Source organism: Carya illinoinensis, chromosome 4, assembly GCF_018687715.1.
Source record: "Carya illinoinensis cultivar Pawnee chromosome 4, C.illinoinensisPawnee_v1, whole genome shotgun sequence".
Taxonomy (NCBI): Eukaryota; Viridiplantae; Streptophyta; class Magnoliopsida; order Fagales; family Juglandaceae; genus Carya; species Carya illinoinensis.
Window position 1 is genome coordinate 6,922,897 of NC_056755.1, and position 17,446 is coordinate 6,940,342.

The 17,446-nt window shown below is 38.8% G+C and overlaps 1 protein-coding gene and 1 long non-coding RNA gene across 11 annotated transcripts in view; one reads left to right on the plus strand and one right to left on the minus strand.

The window, feature by feature from the left end:
* LOC122307062 (MADS-box protein AGL42-like) overlaps window positions 1-9,057 on the plus strand; it is a 22,524-nt gene extending 13,467 nt beyond the window's left edge. For 6 of the 9 annotated variants that reach the window (XM_043119682.1, XM_043119675.1, XM_043119679.1 and 3 more), the window contains 6 exons: window positions 6,214-6,295; window positions 7,708-7,769; window positions 7,873-7,972; window positions 8,086-8,160; window positions 8,255-8,383; window positions 8,660-9,057. In XM_043119682.1, coding sequence (XP_042975616.1) covers window positions 6,214-6,295; window positions 7,708-7,769; window positions 7,873-7,972; window positions 8,086-8,160; window positions 8,255-8,383; window positions 8,660-8,773 — 562 coding nt within the window. In that variant the 3' untranslated portion in view covers window positions 8,774-9,057. The remainder of the gene's footprint in view (window positions 1-6,213; window positions 6,296-7,707; window positions 7,770-7,872; window positions 7,973-8,085; window positions 8,161-8,254; window positions 8,384-8,659) is intronic. The other 3 variants (XM_043119677.1, XM_043119676.1, XM_043119678.1) reach the window with 3 other exon arrangements.
* LOC122307067 lies at window positions 7,584-17,422 on the minus strand. 2 transcript variants are annotated; one of them, XR_006241629.1, is made up of 4 exons: window positions 16,626-17,422; window positions 14,727-14,828; window positions 10,675-10,851; window positions 7,584-8,027 (listed from the first exon to the last, which is right to left on the minus strand). It is a non-coding gene; the product is annotated as an uncharacterized LOC122307067 (long non-coding RNA). The 2 variants fall into 2 exon arrangements; XR_006241628.1 differs by lacking the exon at window positions 7,584-8,027 and having other exon boundaries at window positions 10,454-10,851.
* Window positions 17,423-17,446: the final 24 nt, after the last annotated feature.

Here is a 17,446-nt window from a genome sequence, read left to right on the forward strand (position 1 = left end):
GGTGTCTCTCTCCGTACTACATGCATGCACACACCCTACCCTCCGGCGCCCCTCGCTGGAGTTGATCTCCTCGTTTCTCTGACTTCTCCTTCCTCAAATTTCTTCCCTTTTTTTCCTTTCTTTTTATTTCCTTTTACTTCTTTCTTGTTAATGATGGATGCGGCTAGGCATTTTACGATTGAATCAAAAACTTTTTTCTTCACTAAGGTGGGTGCTAACCTCTTTCGCATTACCAAAAGAAACAGATGTATGACTTTATTTTTGCTCATTAACGGTGTGACAGTTGCATGGGTGGTTAGAATGGTGGTGGAAGCCACGGATTCTCATCGGCGTGAAGGCTTTTTCAGAAAGTTAAGGATAGGCATCAGGGTCTTCATTCTGCAACTTCTCAAAAACTCAAGGGGATGTTATCTATTGTTGGAGGAGTTTTAACAATGACAGAAGAAAGGGCTCACTGATCATACCCGAGGGAGATAAGGGCAGTGGATGGGATGGTTTTGCTTACCACCTTAAGAAGGTGGTAGAGTCTGCGGTGGCTGAGCCTTTAAAACGTCAGAAGGTGGTGGCGCACATGGAGGGTGGGTCGCGTAGGGGAGGGACTGCTGGTGGTTCAAATATGGAACCAAGCACTTCAGCAACCTACGCCTCGTTCTTGGCTGGCTCCTTGCCAGAACGTGGAATCTCTTTATACCCAGCGGTCACTGGTGGGTCTACCGACAAGTGCACAAAGCTGGGGGACGTAGAAGGCATTTTATGGGCTGTCGGAGCTTCACTTTCAGGAGTCTTAGAAGATGTTTCCTTTTTGATGAAAAAGGTGGACCTGGGTTTGAGCATGGTGATGGGACACGGTAGGGAGGCTGAATTGGGCAGAAAGTATGGTGCTGAAAAGGACTTACAGGAAGCATCGGGAAGACAAGTGATTATAGAGGAGGCCGTAGGACAGAGGGAACCTATTTGCCCTCAATATCGGGCCTTAAGGCCCCAATTGCAGGCTGAAAGCCCACGGGCCACAGGCCCTAGCTGCAGGGCAAAAGGCCTAGCCCACAGAGCCCTACCCATGGGCGGGCTAGCTTCAAATGAGGCAGGCCCTGCTTGTCCTCAGGCCTAGGCCTCAAGGCCTCGCTCACAGACCGTAAGCCCACAGAGCTCGGACAGGCCCTCCAAGGGAATCCTTTACGTGGGCCGGCTCGTTTCAACTGAGGCAGGCCGTGCCTGTCCTCAGTCTTGGGCCTCAAGGCCTCCTTCTCAGGCCGTAAGCCCACGGGGCTCGGGTAGGCCCTCTAAAGCCGTAGACCTGCTTCTCTCAGACGGGTCGGCTACTCAAGGTTCGATCAACGTTTCTCCACCGGCGGTAACTCAGACCGACCACCCACTGTTGCAAAATGTCCCGCTGGTCATCGGCAAACCTTCTGACGTCGGTATGGAGAACACAGAATCGGACGAGTGGCATTCCCCATAGTTTCCACCGAAGAACACACACGGGCTGACTTCGAAAGACGCCTCATTGCCCACCGCCACAGAACAGGCCGATGGCCTCCGACGAAGCTGAGCTTGGCACTCTGGACTAGATTTAGATCGTGGAAAGCAGATCCAACGGGGATGGGCTTTCATCCGCACCTGGCCTAGACACGGGAGTAGTTCCCGAAGCCCATTTTCTCTCTATAGGTCTCTCTGAGACCTTGTCCAAGGTATTGTGCATGATGGAAGATGAGGTAGACACCTCTTCTTTGGGTGGGGGGTCTTCAAACGTAGGATCCCTTTGTGGGTCAGATTTACAGTTAGTGTGTAAAGAGTTAGGGGTTGGCATTTTGTCCACTGTACCAGATGAACCCGAGGAAGTACCTAGCCCACTTTGCTCATTGCCACCAGTAGATTGTTCAACTGAGTTACATTCAGATTGGGTCATCCAGAAGGTGAATGATATGCGGCATTGCTTGGGTATGTCATGAGAAGGCTTTGAGGACCAGTTGCAAGCTTTACTCATCGCTATGAGAGCAGGTCAGCCTTCTTTCGCTAAATCTGTTGTGAAGAAAGACAGGGAATTTAAAAGACTGGCTTGTTCCATAAACTATGATGCAAGGGAGGGCAGCGCGAGCAGGGGATGACTTAAAGATAGGGTGAATCTTGGTGATCCATGAAGCCAAAGATTCTAGCCTGGAATGTTCGGGGCTTGAATGACTTGAAAAAACGCCTCACAATCAAGAACTTATTACGGGAATGGAAGGCAGATGTTATTTGTTTTCAGGAAATGAAACTAAAATATGTCGATAGAAACATCGTTAGAAGCTTGTGGCATTGTCCGTATGCAGGATGGACCACTCTTGCTTCGAAGGGTGCTTCAGGGGGAATTCTGGTGTTGTGGGACAAGAGCAATTAACCTCGTAGATGAATGTGTTGGGAAATTTTCAATAGCTTGCTCTTTCTCTAATGTGGATGATGGATTTTGTTGGGGTTTTGTAGGTGTTTATGGGCCTAACTATGATAGTAGTAGGAAAGTTCTTTGGGATGAGATAGCTGGCCTTTGCAGTTGGTGGGATATACCGTGGCGTATATGGGGCGATTTCAACATCACTCGGTTTCCGAGTGAGTGGTCCGGGATTCCTAGCTCGGATTCAGCCATGGCGGATTTCTCCACACTTTTGTTTGATCTAGACTTGGTGGATCTCCCCCTGGTAGGAGGAGATTTTACCTGGTCAAATGGAAGGGCATGGTTGTGTTTGGACAGATTCGTCATTTCTTTCTCTTGGGAAACCCACTTTCCCACACTATGTCAAAAACGGCTCCCTCGCCTTTGCTCAGATCATTTTTTCCTTCTAGACTGTCGGGGTATTCAAGAGGGCCGATACTTTAAGTTCGAGAACATGTGGTTAAAGGCAGATGGGTTCGTTGAGAAAGTCAGTGCATGGTGGGCATCTTACTAGTTCAAATCCACTCCTAGCTTTATACTAGCTGGGAAACTAAAAGTTTTGAAAAATGATCTAAAAAAATGGAACCTGGAAGTCTTTGGGAACATCAACGACCAGCAGAAAAAAATCTTCATGGAGCTACAACATTTTGATGAAAAAGAAGTAGAAAGGACATTATCAGATGACGATAGGGCAAGAAAATTGACGGTTGTTGCTGAGTTGGAAAAAATTACTGCTATGGAGGAGATTATGTGGAGACAAGAATCACGAGCCCTTTGGCTGAAGGAAGGGGATAGGAGCACAAAGTTTTTTCATAAAATTGCAAATTCCCATCGAAGAAATAATGCTATAGAGGTTCTCCATGCGGATGGCAGAGTTTTACTGGGTAGAGATGTCATCAAGGAGCATATTGTCCAGTTTTATGAGAAGCTTTTGACGGAGTAATACACTTGGAGGCCCAAGGTTGACGAACTAGACTTTGATTCCATTGATCACTTGAGCGCGGCTTGGTTGGAGAGGCCTTTTGATGAAAACGAGGTTCTTGGAGTGTTAAAATGTATGAATAAAGATAAAGCCCCTAGACCTGATGGTTTTCCAATGGCTTTCTTTTATACTTGTTGGGACATTGTCAAGGAGGATTTTATGAAGGTTTTTATTGAATTTCATACTCATGAAATTCGAGAAGAGTCTCAATGCCTCTTTCATTGCCTCATTCCCAAGAGGGCAAGGTCAGTGGAAGTGAATGATTTCCGTCCCATAAGTTTGATAAGTGGGGTCTATAAGATCATTTCCAAAGTTTTAGCGAAGCGGTTGAGTGAAGTACTGGGCAAGACCATCTTGAAGTCCCAAAATGCTTTTGTGAAAGGAAGGCAAATTCTTGACTCATCCCTTATCGCCAATGAGTGCCTAGAGAGTAGAATCCGATTTGGAATTCCAGGTATCTTATGTAAACTAGACATGCATTGAGATTTTTTATTGTATATCCTTGGCAGGTACGGCTTTGGGGCACGGTGGTGCTAGTGGATAAAGCACTGTATTACAACAGCCAGATTCTCTTTTTTGGTCAATGGCACTCCTGAAGGCTTTTTCAACAGTTCTCGTGGCTTGAGACAAGGGGATCCTCTCTCCCCACTTTTATTTATTCTTGTCATGGATGTGCTAAGTAGAATGCTGAGAAGGGCGGTGGAAGGGGGTTTTCTCTTGGGTTTCACGGTGGGCGTTTCCACACATGGTAGCTTCACAGTCTCCCACCTTCTCTTCACCGACGATACATTGATTTTCTGTGACCCAGAACAGGAATAGTTCCGCTCCTTACGGGCACTTCTTTGTTTTGAAGCTGTATCAGGCCTTAAGGTGAATCTATCCAAGTCGGAAGTAGTCCCCGTGGGCTCAGTCGACAACCTAAGTATGGTGGCAGCCATCCTGGGTTGCAAGGTTTCATCCTTGCCTATGAAGTATCTTGGACTCCCCTTGGGGGCCCCTCATAAATCTAAGTCTATGTGGGAAGAGATCATTGAGAAGTTTGAAGGAAAACTGGCAGGATGGAAGAGAATCTACTTGTCTAAGGGGGGGAGAATCACACTTATTAAAAGTATGTTTTCTAACCTTCCATTGTACTTTCTTTATTCCCAGTGCCAGCAGGAGTGGTGAATAGACTGGAGAAGATTTGTCGGGATTTCTTATGGGGAGGATTAGAGGATACAAAGAAATTCCATTTGATCAAATGGAATACAGTATGCACCCCTCTGTCTTGCGGTGACTTGGGCATAAGGAATTTGAGAACTTTCAACAAGGCTCTCCTTGGTAAATGGTTATGGCGTATCATCTTGAGGGAGACGCTTTATGGAAAAAATATCTTAGAATGCAAATATGGAAGTGTGTGGGGTGGCTGGTGCACAAAGGAAGTAAGAGGAGGTTATGGTGTGGGAGTTTGGAAATTTATCCGGAATGGATGGGACGTTTTTCATGGTCATTGTAGGTTTCTGGTAGGAAGGGGCACACAAATTAGATTTTGGCATGATATTTGGTGTGGTGATGTCGCTCTAAAAAACTCTTTCCCTTCTATTTATAGGACAACTTTTGATCAGAATTCCTCAGTGGCTGAAAATATGTGTCTTATCGCTGATTCCATGCTTTGGTCTGTGAGATTCACTAGAGTAGCACAAGATTGGGAGGTGGGCGCCATCACTGACTTCTATAGCGCGCTACATGACTTGAAGATCAGGGCTGGAGGGGAAGACAAATTATTATGGACATGCACAGGGAATAAGAAATTTTTAGTCCGTTTGTACTATAAGACCTTGACGAATCACTCTCCCAACGCCTTCCCCTGGAAGAGCATTTGGAGAAGCAAGGTTCCCCTCAAGGTCGCTTTCTTTGGGTGGGTGGCTTCTCATGTTAAAATACTAACCATAGAGACCAGCTAAGGAAGCGTGGACTCGTCATAATGGATTGGTGTTTCATGTGCAAACACAATGCTGAATCAGTGGACCACCTTCTCCTTCATTGCGACACAGTAAAGGTATTGTGGTATGAGATTTTCTCAAGGCTTGGCATCGCTTGGGCCATGCCACGGAGGGTGATCGATTTACTGTCTTACTGGCAAGGGCTAAGAGGGAATCACCATATTGCAGCTGTATAGAAAGAGGGAATCACCATATTGCAGCTGTATAGAAGATGATACCTTTATGCTTAATGTGGTGCATATGGACCGAAAGAAATGGCCGCTGTTTTGAGAATAAGGAACGCTCTCCAGATGCTTTTCGAGCTTTTTTCTTTCACACACTACTCCTTTGGGCGTCTACTATAGTTTTGAATGGAACGAGTCTTAGTGACTTTTATGCTACTATCCGTAGCACTTAGATTGTAAATAGGCTTTTTCTTGTATACTTCATGTATACTGGGGCTTGACCTATTTACGTGGATCAATAAAATTTATTTATCTATAAAAAAAAAAGTAATAGCATTTGAAACTAGTAAGTAGAACGTTTTATGAATTATCGTTTGGATAACATTATAAGTGGATTAGAGGAACACATTTCATTTACATGGGATTCTTAATTGCCTAAATTTAACCCATTAATTGTGAAGAACTATAAACTAGATTTGAATTTTAGCCACTATTACAGTGATACAGTACAAAAACTTCTCTGGTGAATTCGTTCCAACTTGGAAGCTCACGTCCTATTTCATCCATGGACATATGGGTGCAATTTAGTTACATAATGTTACAGAGTTCCCCTTTTTCCCCCTTTAACAAATAAGTTACTTGTAATGATCATAATATCTTTTGCTTTTGGAACTTCAGCATTCAAGAGGTGATAGGACGATACTTTAACCAGGCAAAAGGCGGGCAAGGGAACAACATTGCAGTGGAACAATACATGCTGGTAGGTATTCTTCTCGCACTTAGATATTAGGTGTCTTATTATTATTGAAAAATAACGGTATTGGTTGCTAAATAATGACATTATAAACTCCTAGGAGTTGACTCAAGTGGTAAAGGCATTGGGATTGGGGTTATGCTCCCCTGGTCTAAGATTTAAATCTTCTTGGATGCAAACAATTTCTAGGGGCCATTGGATTGAGGGATTTTCTCCTTGAATTATCCGAGGTGAACTTGCGGAAAACTTCTTGCCGATAATCTATGCACTTTCGGGATTAATTAGAACGTTGTTCCTGGACACCTAGTGCCAATAAGAAAAATGACGACATTATAAACTATGAAAATATTGTTTAGGCATGTGCTAAAGCCCTCATACATTGTTAGGTTGAATTGAGCTTAAATTAAAGATGATTTCAAGAAACTCCAATGTAAATGAAAAATTCTTTTGGAGGAATCATATTAATGATTACAGGTAGTTCCCGTTGTTACCATGAATGGCTCTTTTAGGGTATCATTCACATGTGATAGTGCGTTTTCAAATCACAAAAATTTAAGCCACGTGAAGAGTGAGACAACAAGAGAATGTGGAAGCATATCTTTCTTTTGTAGACTCTAGCAGAAGGTGACGTAATGAGAGACTGATTGTACCTCACTTTATAGGGCTGATTGGAAATCTGCTGACATTCCTTTAAAGGGTAGCCGGTTGAACTTTGGTAAAATTATGTTTGCTGGTTTGTTCTCGTGGAAGAAATGCTTAATGTTCAAGGGAAAAGTCACTGATTCTGATAACTTCCAAATACTTTTCTACTGGAATTGTTTATCGGAGGCTAAAATTTATCGTCTATGGAATTTAACGACTGAGAGGGAAGGGAAGGAGCGTGTTTTAGGGTTGCTAGGGGGTGATAAAAGGCAAATTCATGGTGCCGTGAACAGTGTCTCTGTGAAGGAGATGTAGGGTTCATTTTTAAACAAATAAAGTGAATTACTCAACATATTTCAAATGATCAAGTTTGTATCTTTATATTTTTTGGCAACCATATGCCTTCACACATCGGGAGTGACGAGCTGGAATATATTTAGGCTTGACTTCGTGACCATGAATTTTGAAAGGAAGTATGCCGACACTTCATCTCTAGCTATGAGAAATAGAGCAGAAGGATAAGGATGGTAATATCAATTTTGTCTTTATGTATAAAAACATTAGATATGGTACAGAACCGGTCATTAATTGCTACGACGAATGTGTCTAGAATTATCATGCCAAATCAGCTCACCGTTCTATGAAAATTATGTTGCAATTTGGATGCTTGAGCTTGATGTCAAGTTTAACTCACAGCTTATGACTACTCAATCCCATGAACAACACAAATCAGTTACTTGCTTTGTCCTATTGTGACAAAAAGTTCCCATATGCAGCAATTGGAGCGTGGCAGTGCAAGCATGGCAAAGCAGATTGAGCTTCTTGATGCTTCTCAAAGGTTATTCTCCTGCTTTGAAGCTGCTCCCTGCTGCATTTGTTACTTGGAATGTTAGTCTCAGTCTGATCTGGAATTTCAACACTTTCAAAATTGCTTGTCATAGGAAGCTTTTGGGACATGGTTTAAGTTCGTGTACTTCTGAGGAACTTCAAGAGACCGAGAGCCTGCTGGTGCGAAGCTTATCCCTTATCAGGGGAAAAAAGGTACGTGGATTACAACCTGAACTGAACATGGCTTTCTTCTTGTCCTTACACTTCCCTGCATCTCGAAGTTCCCAGCAACCAAATATATAATTAGAAAATGAATATTTTGAAAGCTAACAAGCAGAAAGAAATGGCCTAAATTACAGGCTCAGTTATGGACGAATGAAATAAAGCATCTGAAAGAGAAGGTATACTTTCCATGAAGATCAATAAATACGTTCTATTTTAACTATCGTCGCCTATATGTCTTAACTAGATTTAATGTCTTCTGTTGAAATTCAGGAGAGACTTCTGTTAGAGGAAAATGCAAGGTTAATCGAAAAGGTGAGCCTTCAAGGATTCTTGATCTACTCAAACCTGCCACAACTTTTGAAAATGTTCGCTATCAGTTTACTTGTAACTTGTTTTAACGTAAGTGCATTTTTTAATTGGCTTCCATTGTGGGATATAAACATGAACAAAATTTCCAAGACCAAAATTAATGTTTTCTCCCCTTCATGCTTTCCGGGGCTAACTAGAGCTAAAAATACTTCATGTCTGTGGAAAGATGCATCCGTTCTATCAAATCAGAAATCATGATGATTGATATATATACAAAAATATATATATATATATATATATAAATATATAGTATTTAGTATTTCCCAACTTTTTAACAAGTACTGTGGTGCAAAAACTCAATGGCAGTTACCAGCTCAAGAGAAAGGTTTTGTACCCTACAGAAGCCAAATTGGCCAGGCTTCAGACATAGATGTGGAGACTCAATTGTTCATCGGGCTGCCAGAAATGCGCTGCTCTTGAAAGAAGTTTTGGCATCTGCTCATGACCATGTTCTCCCAAAAATTCGAAGATTTCTCAAAATAAGAGGAAATAATAAACAAATGCATTATTATTGTATAACCAGCTTGTTGATCACTTATTCCATGTGCAAGTTCATAAATAGTACTGTAGCTTCGTATATATGGTGTTATCTAAAATTTGTCAGCTAGTTGTATGAAAATAATCGTATTAATGTTAGCTATGATTTCAGTACTGTAATATATTTAATCGAGGGAATCATCAATCTTAATAATTTTCGTTCTTTATGTTAATTAGTCAGCTTAGTGCTGATTGAGACAAATTAGCATACATTATTTTTTTTTTCTTGTTTTAGTTTTTATTGCGTTATATTGGAAAATAATGCTAGGGAAAATGTTATAAAAAATTTGGAAAAGAAAATGATAATATGAACTAATAAATATGTCTACTCATATATTTTTATTTTTTTTAATGGTTCAAGAAGTGATTATTAATAAATTTATATATATTTTTTAATAGTTAAGGATGTTTAAAAAGTAATAATAAAAAAATTTATCTGTACTAGCAGGCACGCTTGGCCATCATCTTAACATTGTTGGGAAGTGGGACCAATGTGAATTACTAAATGCAGCTGTTCATCTCAAATATTTGAACAACTTCTGCCACGTACTCCTTAGTTAACTCTGACCAATATTAGGTACTTCGACAACGGTAGGCAAACATGCAGACACAAAGAGCACGTTCGGTCCGCACATTAGACTCGTGAATGAATGAATTAATACCTTTTGGTTGGCTACTTGCATTTGTGAAGGAGAAATGTGAAAGATGAGAGTAATACTAATTATATTTAGGATAGAAAATTTAGAAAAAAAAAAAAAAAAACCCTCTATCTTTTCATAATTAATTTCTTTTTAAATGACTTCTTCAAAGAGTAGCCAACCACCTCCTAGACAGGTTACCCTCTTGCAACCCCTAGATATAAAATTTCGTGTGTTGCCCACAAAGAGAAAAAAAAAAAGAACAAGCCCTACCTACGTGCTCTTAATTAGTACATCTGGACATAGTATATCCGTGCATAAAATGCTGAATCAAATGTTTGTAAACCTTAAAAACGTGTTAAATCGGTTGCAGCAGTCAACATAAATTCATTTTAATAAATAAAAAATGTGATAAAATATATGCTCCCCCCCTCCCAAAACCAAAAATGGAAAAAAGATTCAAAGAGGCCTTGGAATTGAGAGAGACCTCCATAAAGGATATATTGAACATCAATTCTATACATAACATGATAACAGCTTTAATATAGTAGTAGTCATCCTATCCTTGGATACTAAAAACAAAGAGATATTTGCTTTTTCTGCACTTCCAGTTCCAGTCATGTATCTTTCAATTCAACCCAAAATGTGTTTCGACTTTTCATAGACCAGCTCCTTAAACTCACGAGAGAAAAAAGTAGGACAAAGCCAGGTTAACTTGGGAGTACTTTTGGGGTTGGGTTCCTACTCCGATAGCATCAGAATCCAACATGAAAAACTCTTACCCCCCAACTTCTACTTCAAGAGTCCCTGAATCTAGCTTTGTTTCTCCTTCTTGGAGTCAGAATTCATTGTTAAAGCTTTCATTTGTTTACCAATTAACAGGTATCAAATGGAGATCACTTTCACGTATCTAAACACAAGCAAATAAGGAAACACCAAAACAAATTCATCCAAATATCAGTATACATCTATCCCAGAAACCATAACTGATCCTTAAATTAACATTTGAATGTTTAACAAACTAATAGCACTACACTAATTTACTAAAAAAGAGCAAAGATTCTATAATTTCTGTAATTTACCAAAAATCCACTACAGCTTAAGTTCATATATTGAATGAAAAGTAAGAGAATCGTGAAGATTTACATGAAGGAGAAATTGCGGCCAGAATCAAAGCTTTCTAATTAACTCATTGTCGAAGTCTTCAAGCCAACTAGCAGTAGCTTTTTGGTTGAAGCGGCATCTAAGCGTTCAGCTTTGATTTGATGAGCTCGGCAGCGTTGCCGGTTTGATTGAAGCAGTATGTGACTACCTAGCTACCACCTGTGATTGCAACTTGTGATCGTGAGAGAGGAAAAGTCAATACATCTAGAGAGACAGAGGGATAATATTCATGGCTTTCTTGTACTCTGAAACAATCATGTATAGTTGTTGCTCTTGTATATGTTCAGTATACTTGAATTATGCCTACTTCCTATCATCAATAAAATCAAAATGAGAAAATCTATTTATAAGTCTTATTTTTTATACACCTAGCACACCACTAATATAAAAGCTTTCCACATCAGCTATATTAGAAATAATTGATCTTTTGATTTTTTATTTGTCGATAAAAAGGATAAATGGTGCCGTTTAGATGCGTAAAAAACGAGGCTTGAAAAATAACAGACTCGGCTTAAAGAAGCTCAAACTCACGACCTTGAATTATTTCAAATATGTGTTTACCAACTGAGATTTACAACCTTGATCACTAGATCGGTCTTTTTAATAAAAGCTGGAAAGATATACAAATAAAACATATTATAGGTAAATAATTAGCATACTTTTGAGTAATTATACAATATATAAAATCTTTAAACGACCTTTGATGGTAGCATCTTGATTTCATCAAGGTTTAGTTGAGCATCTTAGTCTTCTCTCATTAGGTTTTATGTTATAATTATGCAATAAATAAAATCTTTAAGGCCCTGTTTGGATGTTGAGTTGGTTTCATCTTATCTTAACATCAAAATACTACTCAAACACAAATATTTTTCAATTTTAAATCTTAATCTTTTTTTATCTAATCATTACTTAATCATTACAACTTATCCAAACTTCTAAAGAAAACACAAAAAATAATTCAATTTTTCTAAATCCCAAAACAAAAATTATATTAAAAAATTATATTCTAACAATATTTTAATCTTACAATATTTTTATTCAACTTTTTCTCTCATTTCCCAAAACACCATAAAACATCCTAACTTAAAATCACTTCACTATTATCCACATAATTCTCATCTCATCTCAACATAAGGTTTGATAAACATGTCTCAACTCAAAATTCTCATCTCATCAGTACAACTTTTTCAAATTCCCACACAAAATATAATATACAATTCAACTTTTTCAAATCTCAATTCAACATTTTCAAATCCCAAAACAATAATAATATTCAAAAATAATATTTTAAACTTTCATCTCAACTCAAAATTCTCATCTTACTTACCAAACTTGCTCTTAGAGTGTCGATATTAGCATCTTCATTAACAAAATTTGCTTAAATAGAAAGATAAACCAAGAACTCTGTAGATATGACAAAATGAGTGCTACCTGCCCCAAAACACCCTACCCCAAACCCAGGCCCCGCCTAGGCAGGGTGACCTTTTTTTCCCGAGTACCCATCCTTGTTGAATGGATAGGCGGGTTATCAAGCTGACCTTCCAACCCTAGAAACCAATTTCGCATCATAAAAACCATCTCAAAATCCAAATAGCTTTAAGAACCAAATCGATCGCTATCGAAAAACCTAAGAAATAAAAAATAGACCCGAAATCTACAACCAGCAGTCTAGAACCTTTGATACCCTTAGCCATGTCCATGGTAGGGCTGTGCAAAGCTTCTAGCAGCTCCAATTCTGGTTGGCGTCCACTCCGACTCCCGACGGAGTCGAAAAATTTGAAGTTTGGAGCCAAACTTGGTCCGAAAATTTTGGTCGGAGTCAGAGTCGGAATTGATTTAGACTTGGACATCCGATATTTACACTTTATATATTTAATGTTGTAGTATAAATAATAGCCACTTGAGTGGCCTAATGGTGCAGGCAGGCGTTTTACAACACATTGACCTGCATTCGAGCGCTCCATGTACGAGATAGTGTTTTTTACAATTTTTTTTTCTAAGAAACTCTTAAAACGACCTCCTATAAATTCATCTATTCTTTTAACTAAACCTATACATTTCCTCAGCTGACACTTGACAAAAACCTCGTTTTCTCTCTTGAACTCTTGCTCCGTTTTCTCTCTTTGTTCTACTTTGTCAATTGTGAAATCATTTCATTGAAATTTTACTCACAACACGTACCACTACACTCTCTTCTACTACCTAATCTCTTGACACACTCTCCACCCAATCTAGATCTTGTCTTTGTCGCAAAGCTTCCTTTTCAATCCGTTCCTTTCTGGATCCCTGTTTCAGCTTAGTTTCTCAAGCCAGATTACCACTACTCGAAGATCATGTAGTGGAATTATTTTGATTTGTTTTTTTTTTGGTATGCTTTGTGAAACTTAATAATGGCGTTGACTCAAAGTTAAGTCTTTTGATTTGTTTTGATTTTTTTTTTGTTTTTTTTATATGCTTTGTGTTGTTTGGAATTTTTGGATGTTGTTTTTATGTTGAGAAAGTGGTAAAAAAAATTGAAAAAAAAAGCCTAACTCCGAACGCCCTCCGACCTCTGACTCTGGCAACTCTGATAGGAGTCAGAGTCCGCTCCTGATCGGAGTGAGAGCCCAACTTTTGTCGGAGTTGGACTTTCTGACTACGTCGGAGTCCGCTCCTAATCGGAGTGGGAGCCCAACTTCGCCTCCAAATTTTGTCGGAGTTGGGGTTGGAGTTGGACTTTTTTACTACGTCGGAGTCAGAGCCTAGCCCTAGTCCGCAAGTCGAGAAGCTTCTAGACCCACGGCCAACGGCCAGGCCATGGTCTCGAAAATTTGAGACAATGCATTGAGAATTTGAGAGCCATGGGTTGAGTTTTGAACTTTGAAAGAAATGAGAGGATGATAGAAAGAGAAGATAACTAAGTGAGAAGGAGAGAAACGAGAGAATAAGAGAGAAGAGGGATCGGAACGTGGAGGGAGGGAGTGAGAGAGGAGGCAAGTGATATGTGCAAATTAGGGGTTTATTTTATATATTTGGATGTAGTGGGTGGGTGTGTGGTCCACTCACCATGCATGGCCCCTTTAAATGGTGTTTACTCTTGATCTGCCCACCCACTTGCCCGATACACTGTAGTGGTGTTGGGGGGATGTGCTGAATGGGCTAAGTATGGGGGCCCACTAAGCACTCCTAATGACTCAATAACTCTTGATCATCTTCATATTACTTTTTATTTAATGAAATGAATGAAAATGGACAACGTGGCTAAATAGAAGTAAAACTTCACTCAGTAGAATGGAAAGGTCTCGTTTCTTGGATTGCATGGAGAGAACTAAAAGGTCATTTTCTGCATTGGATGGAGAACTGAAGAGTCCTCCTTTTCTTTGGATTGGACAAATAATTGAATTAGGATCTTTTTATTGGATTGGATAAATAATTTAACGATTTTTTAATGCCTAAATTATAATGTTTATAAGAGAATGTGACAGTGTTATAGATATGCTCTTTAATAATTTCGTTAAATTAAAAGTGGATTTGGGGTTAGAACTTGGAGTTCTGCTGGAAGACTCCAAAGTTCCAAACTCCAACTCTTTTCTTTTTTTGTCATAAATAAATATAATAATGATATATATATATGTGATATATATGGTGAAAAATACTTCAAAAGCCAAAACCATATCGAAATGGACATGTCCATCCCCATAGCTGTTGCAGAAAGTTCTATTATTTGAAAAAAAAGAAAAAAACAAAAACACACGACTATGCAATGAAATCTATTGTATATGATATTAACTGACCATCAAATAACAGAAAATCTAAGCAATCGAAAACTACAGGGTTTTATCCAAGCCAGTGACTTAATATTAAATTAAAAAATAGAAATAATATGAAAACTCATGAGAGGAACAGATGGGAAGGCTCTATTGTGTTCAAGGCTTCTAGTCACCTTTTAAATTCCTCCAGTATAAAAAAATGTGTTGCTGCTGCATGCTTTCTTGATCTATCAGAGGTAATAATGTAATTAAAGAAAAACTTTCAAACAATAACCATTCACATACCCATGAAGCAGAGATATACATCGATTGGATCAAGCGATCTTCACATAGCTTCTGCTCAATTGCTTCCTCGTCCTGCACACCCTGTAATCTTGCTTCCCATGTCTGCATTACATAAAATAAAAGAATAATCTCATCGACTGAATAGGGACTCTTTAAGACAGCAATATGTACCCTACGTATATGAATCAAATTTCTCTGAGTTTCAGTATGGCCAAAGACGCTTTTGTTGTGAATATATGTACACGTCTTCATCCTCTCCGAAGTATTTTTACTGTTCAAAGCAGTGCTGTTAAAAGCACGAGTAATGCCTACTCAACCTCTCAAACCTCTACACACCACATTTTTTTTTGTTTTTAAATTTTTTAATATTTTTTAATTTTTATTTTAGTTTTCTCTTATTAAACTAATTGAATTCTTCCATTCATTATCTATATATTAAATATTTGATAAAAAAATAAAAATTAAAAAAAATGTGGTGTATAAAGGTTGTGTGAATAGTAGGAGGTTGTAACTTTTTTCTAAAAGCACTAGGTCCACTTAAGTTCAAATACTGTCTAGAGCCAAGGCTCACGCCTCACTGATGTTAAGAACATATTTCCAAAGTTAATGTATGCTAACAAAAACCCACAAAATACAATAAAAAAAAGTTTAAAAAGCGAGATGGTAATGTCTTTGGCCAATTAACTGATCAATTATTAGATTAATCAAAATGAAAATCAAAGTAATAAACTAATTACATAGATTCAAAAAATCTTGATCAAACACGCTTTTGCTATTGAGTATTTAGGTTTAATTAAAGATCCTGTACATTTTGTATGACTTGAGTTGATTAGAAAGAGGACCCTTTGCTAATTTTTCATCCATCAATGTTAACTGAAAACATGTGGCAATTTCACAGATTGCCATGTGCCAATGTTAATTTTTTGAATAACTAAATTTTTTGTAAAAAAAAAAATAATAAATAAACTTTTTATAAGATAAACATATTTTTACTTGATATACACATATATGATATTAACAGCCAATCGTTAACAAAAAGTTTTTTGATAGTCATAATCAAATCGTTAACGACAATTTTTTTGATAGTCATAATCAAATCCAGTACATGCTTAATCAAATTATACCAAAAGGGTCATGATAAAAAATGCTTAAGAACTATAGGTATTGACTTCTACGCTAACATAAGCAACCAAATATCATTCCATCTAGAGAACCAATTTGGACTATTATATAGATCAGTTAAAAGCATATGCATCACATATGACATTATGTGGAGCTATGGTATGTAAATGATTTTCAATATCATCTAGATACATAAGAATAGTAACCCTGAGGGGTAGCTCAATTGGTCAGGCCTTGGGTTTGCTCTCCAATGGTCACTAGTTTGAGTCCTCTCAGGGCCACTGGAGGTTTACCTGGCCGTTAACTTTAGGGCCCTGTGGGATTAGTCGAAGTGCGCGTAAGCTGGCCCGGACACCCAAGGATATAAAAAAAAAAAACATAAGAATAGTTGTTTACATCATTCTCTGGGTCTTAAAAATGACAATTTACAGGTTATAAAAAAATATGACATTTTATAAATTTTTTTTTAGCACAACAAAAAATCCCAAAAAGTGCGCTTAAAGAGTGCTTTCGTAAATGTGCTTAGCTTTTGATAAGCAAAGTGCTTTGGCCTTGTTTTTATGCGATCTTGTAACAACACTGGTTCAAAGTCTCAAATTTAACTTGGAAATTCACTACATAAAGTCAGCGCCTTACGTAAAGTTTTCTAAAACCAACAACAATTTTCCTATCAATCTCAATAAGCAGACATCGGTCACAAACGTAAATGATGTCAAAAGGGTATTTGTACCATCGAAAGCGTATGAATAAATTTATTCTAGCATTAAATTAACAAACCTTTCGTGATTGCCCTTCCTTCAACTTTCAAAGAGAATTCTCTCCTTTGGCTATTCGGAATAAAACTTCTGAGTGTTCTCCCTAAATGTTCTGCTCCAAATGTAAGCTTGTTAATGGAAATCTCCATAAATTTGAGGTCATCTGGGCATTTTAACAAACATCGTCTATGGCTTCATACGAATTCCACCAATTACCAAAGCTCCGGCGAGAGTATCAGAACGTTAGGCAGGCAAACAGAAGAGAACAGAAGCAAGAATGAAAGCAAAGGATATCCCCAATGCGAACACTCGGACGACAAGCAAAAACAGCCTCCCCTACGTGGATGGTGACGCTGAGCCTCTTCCCCCATGGAGCTCTTCGAAGAAAAAAAATTCCAAAATCCACCCAGTTACCAGTCCATGGTCACCGATCTGAGACCGGAGAAATGATCCGACGACCAATATCTGCCGTCAAGGAGGTAGTGGAGAACAGCCGCGACGCACACTCGACTTCCAGAAACATCTTCTCGAACAATGGACGCCTTAAAACTAATGCAGGTCTTCGATTAAGGCCAAGGAGTCGAGTCCGTTACTGCACTCACTATTTCCACCTTCCCAACGGTTGTTCCCGATTTGTTTATCAGAAAACTGAGGGAAAGGGAGAGACTTCGATAAGAAAGGAGAAGAACTAACGCTGGGAGAAGAGACCAGCAATGTGTTTTCCTTCTAACCATAAGATTTCCAGCTTAACGGCACCAAAGTCGCCATCGCCAACTGCATAATCCCTTCCGCAGCAGAACCTACTTGACCATAAAAGGAAATAAATAAATCTTTTAAAAAATA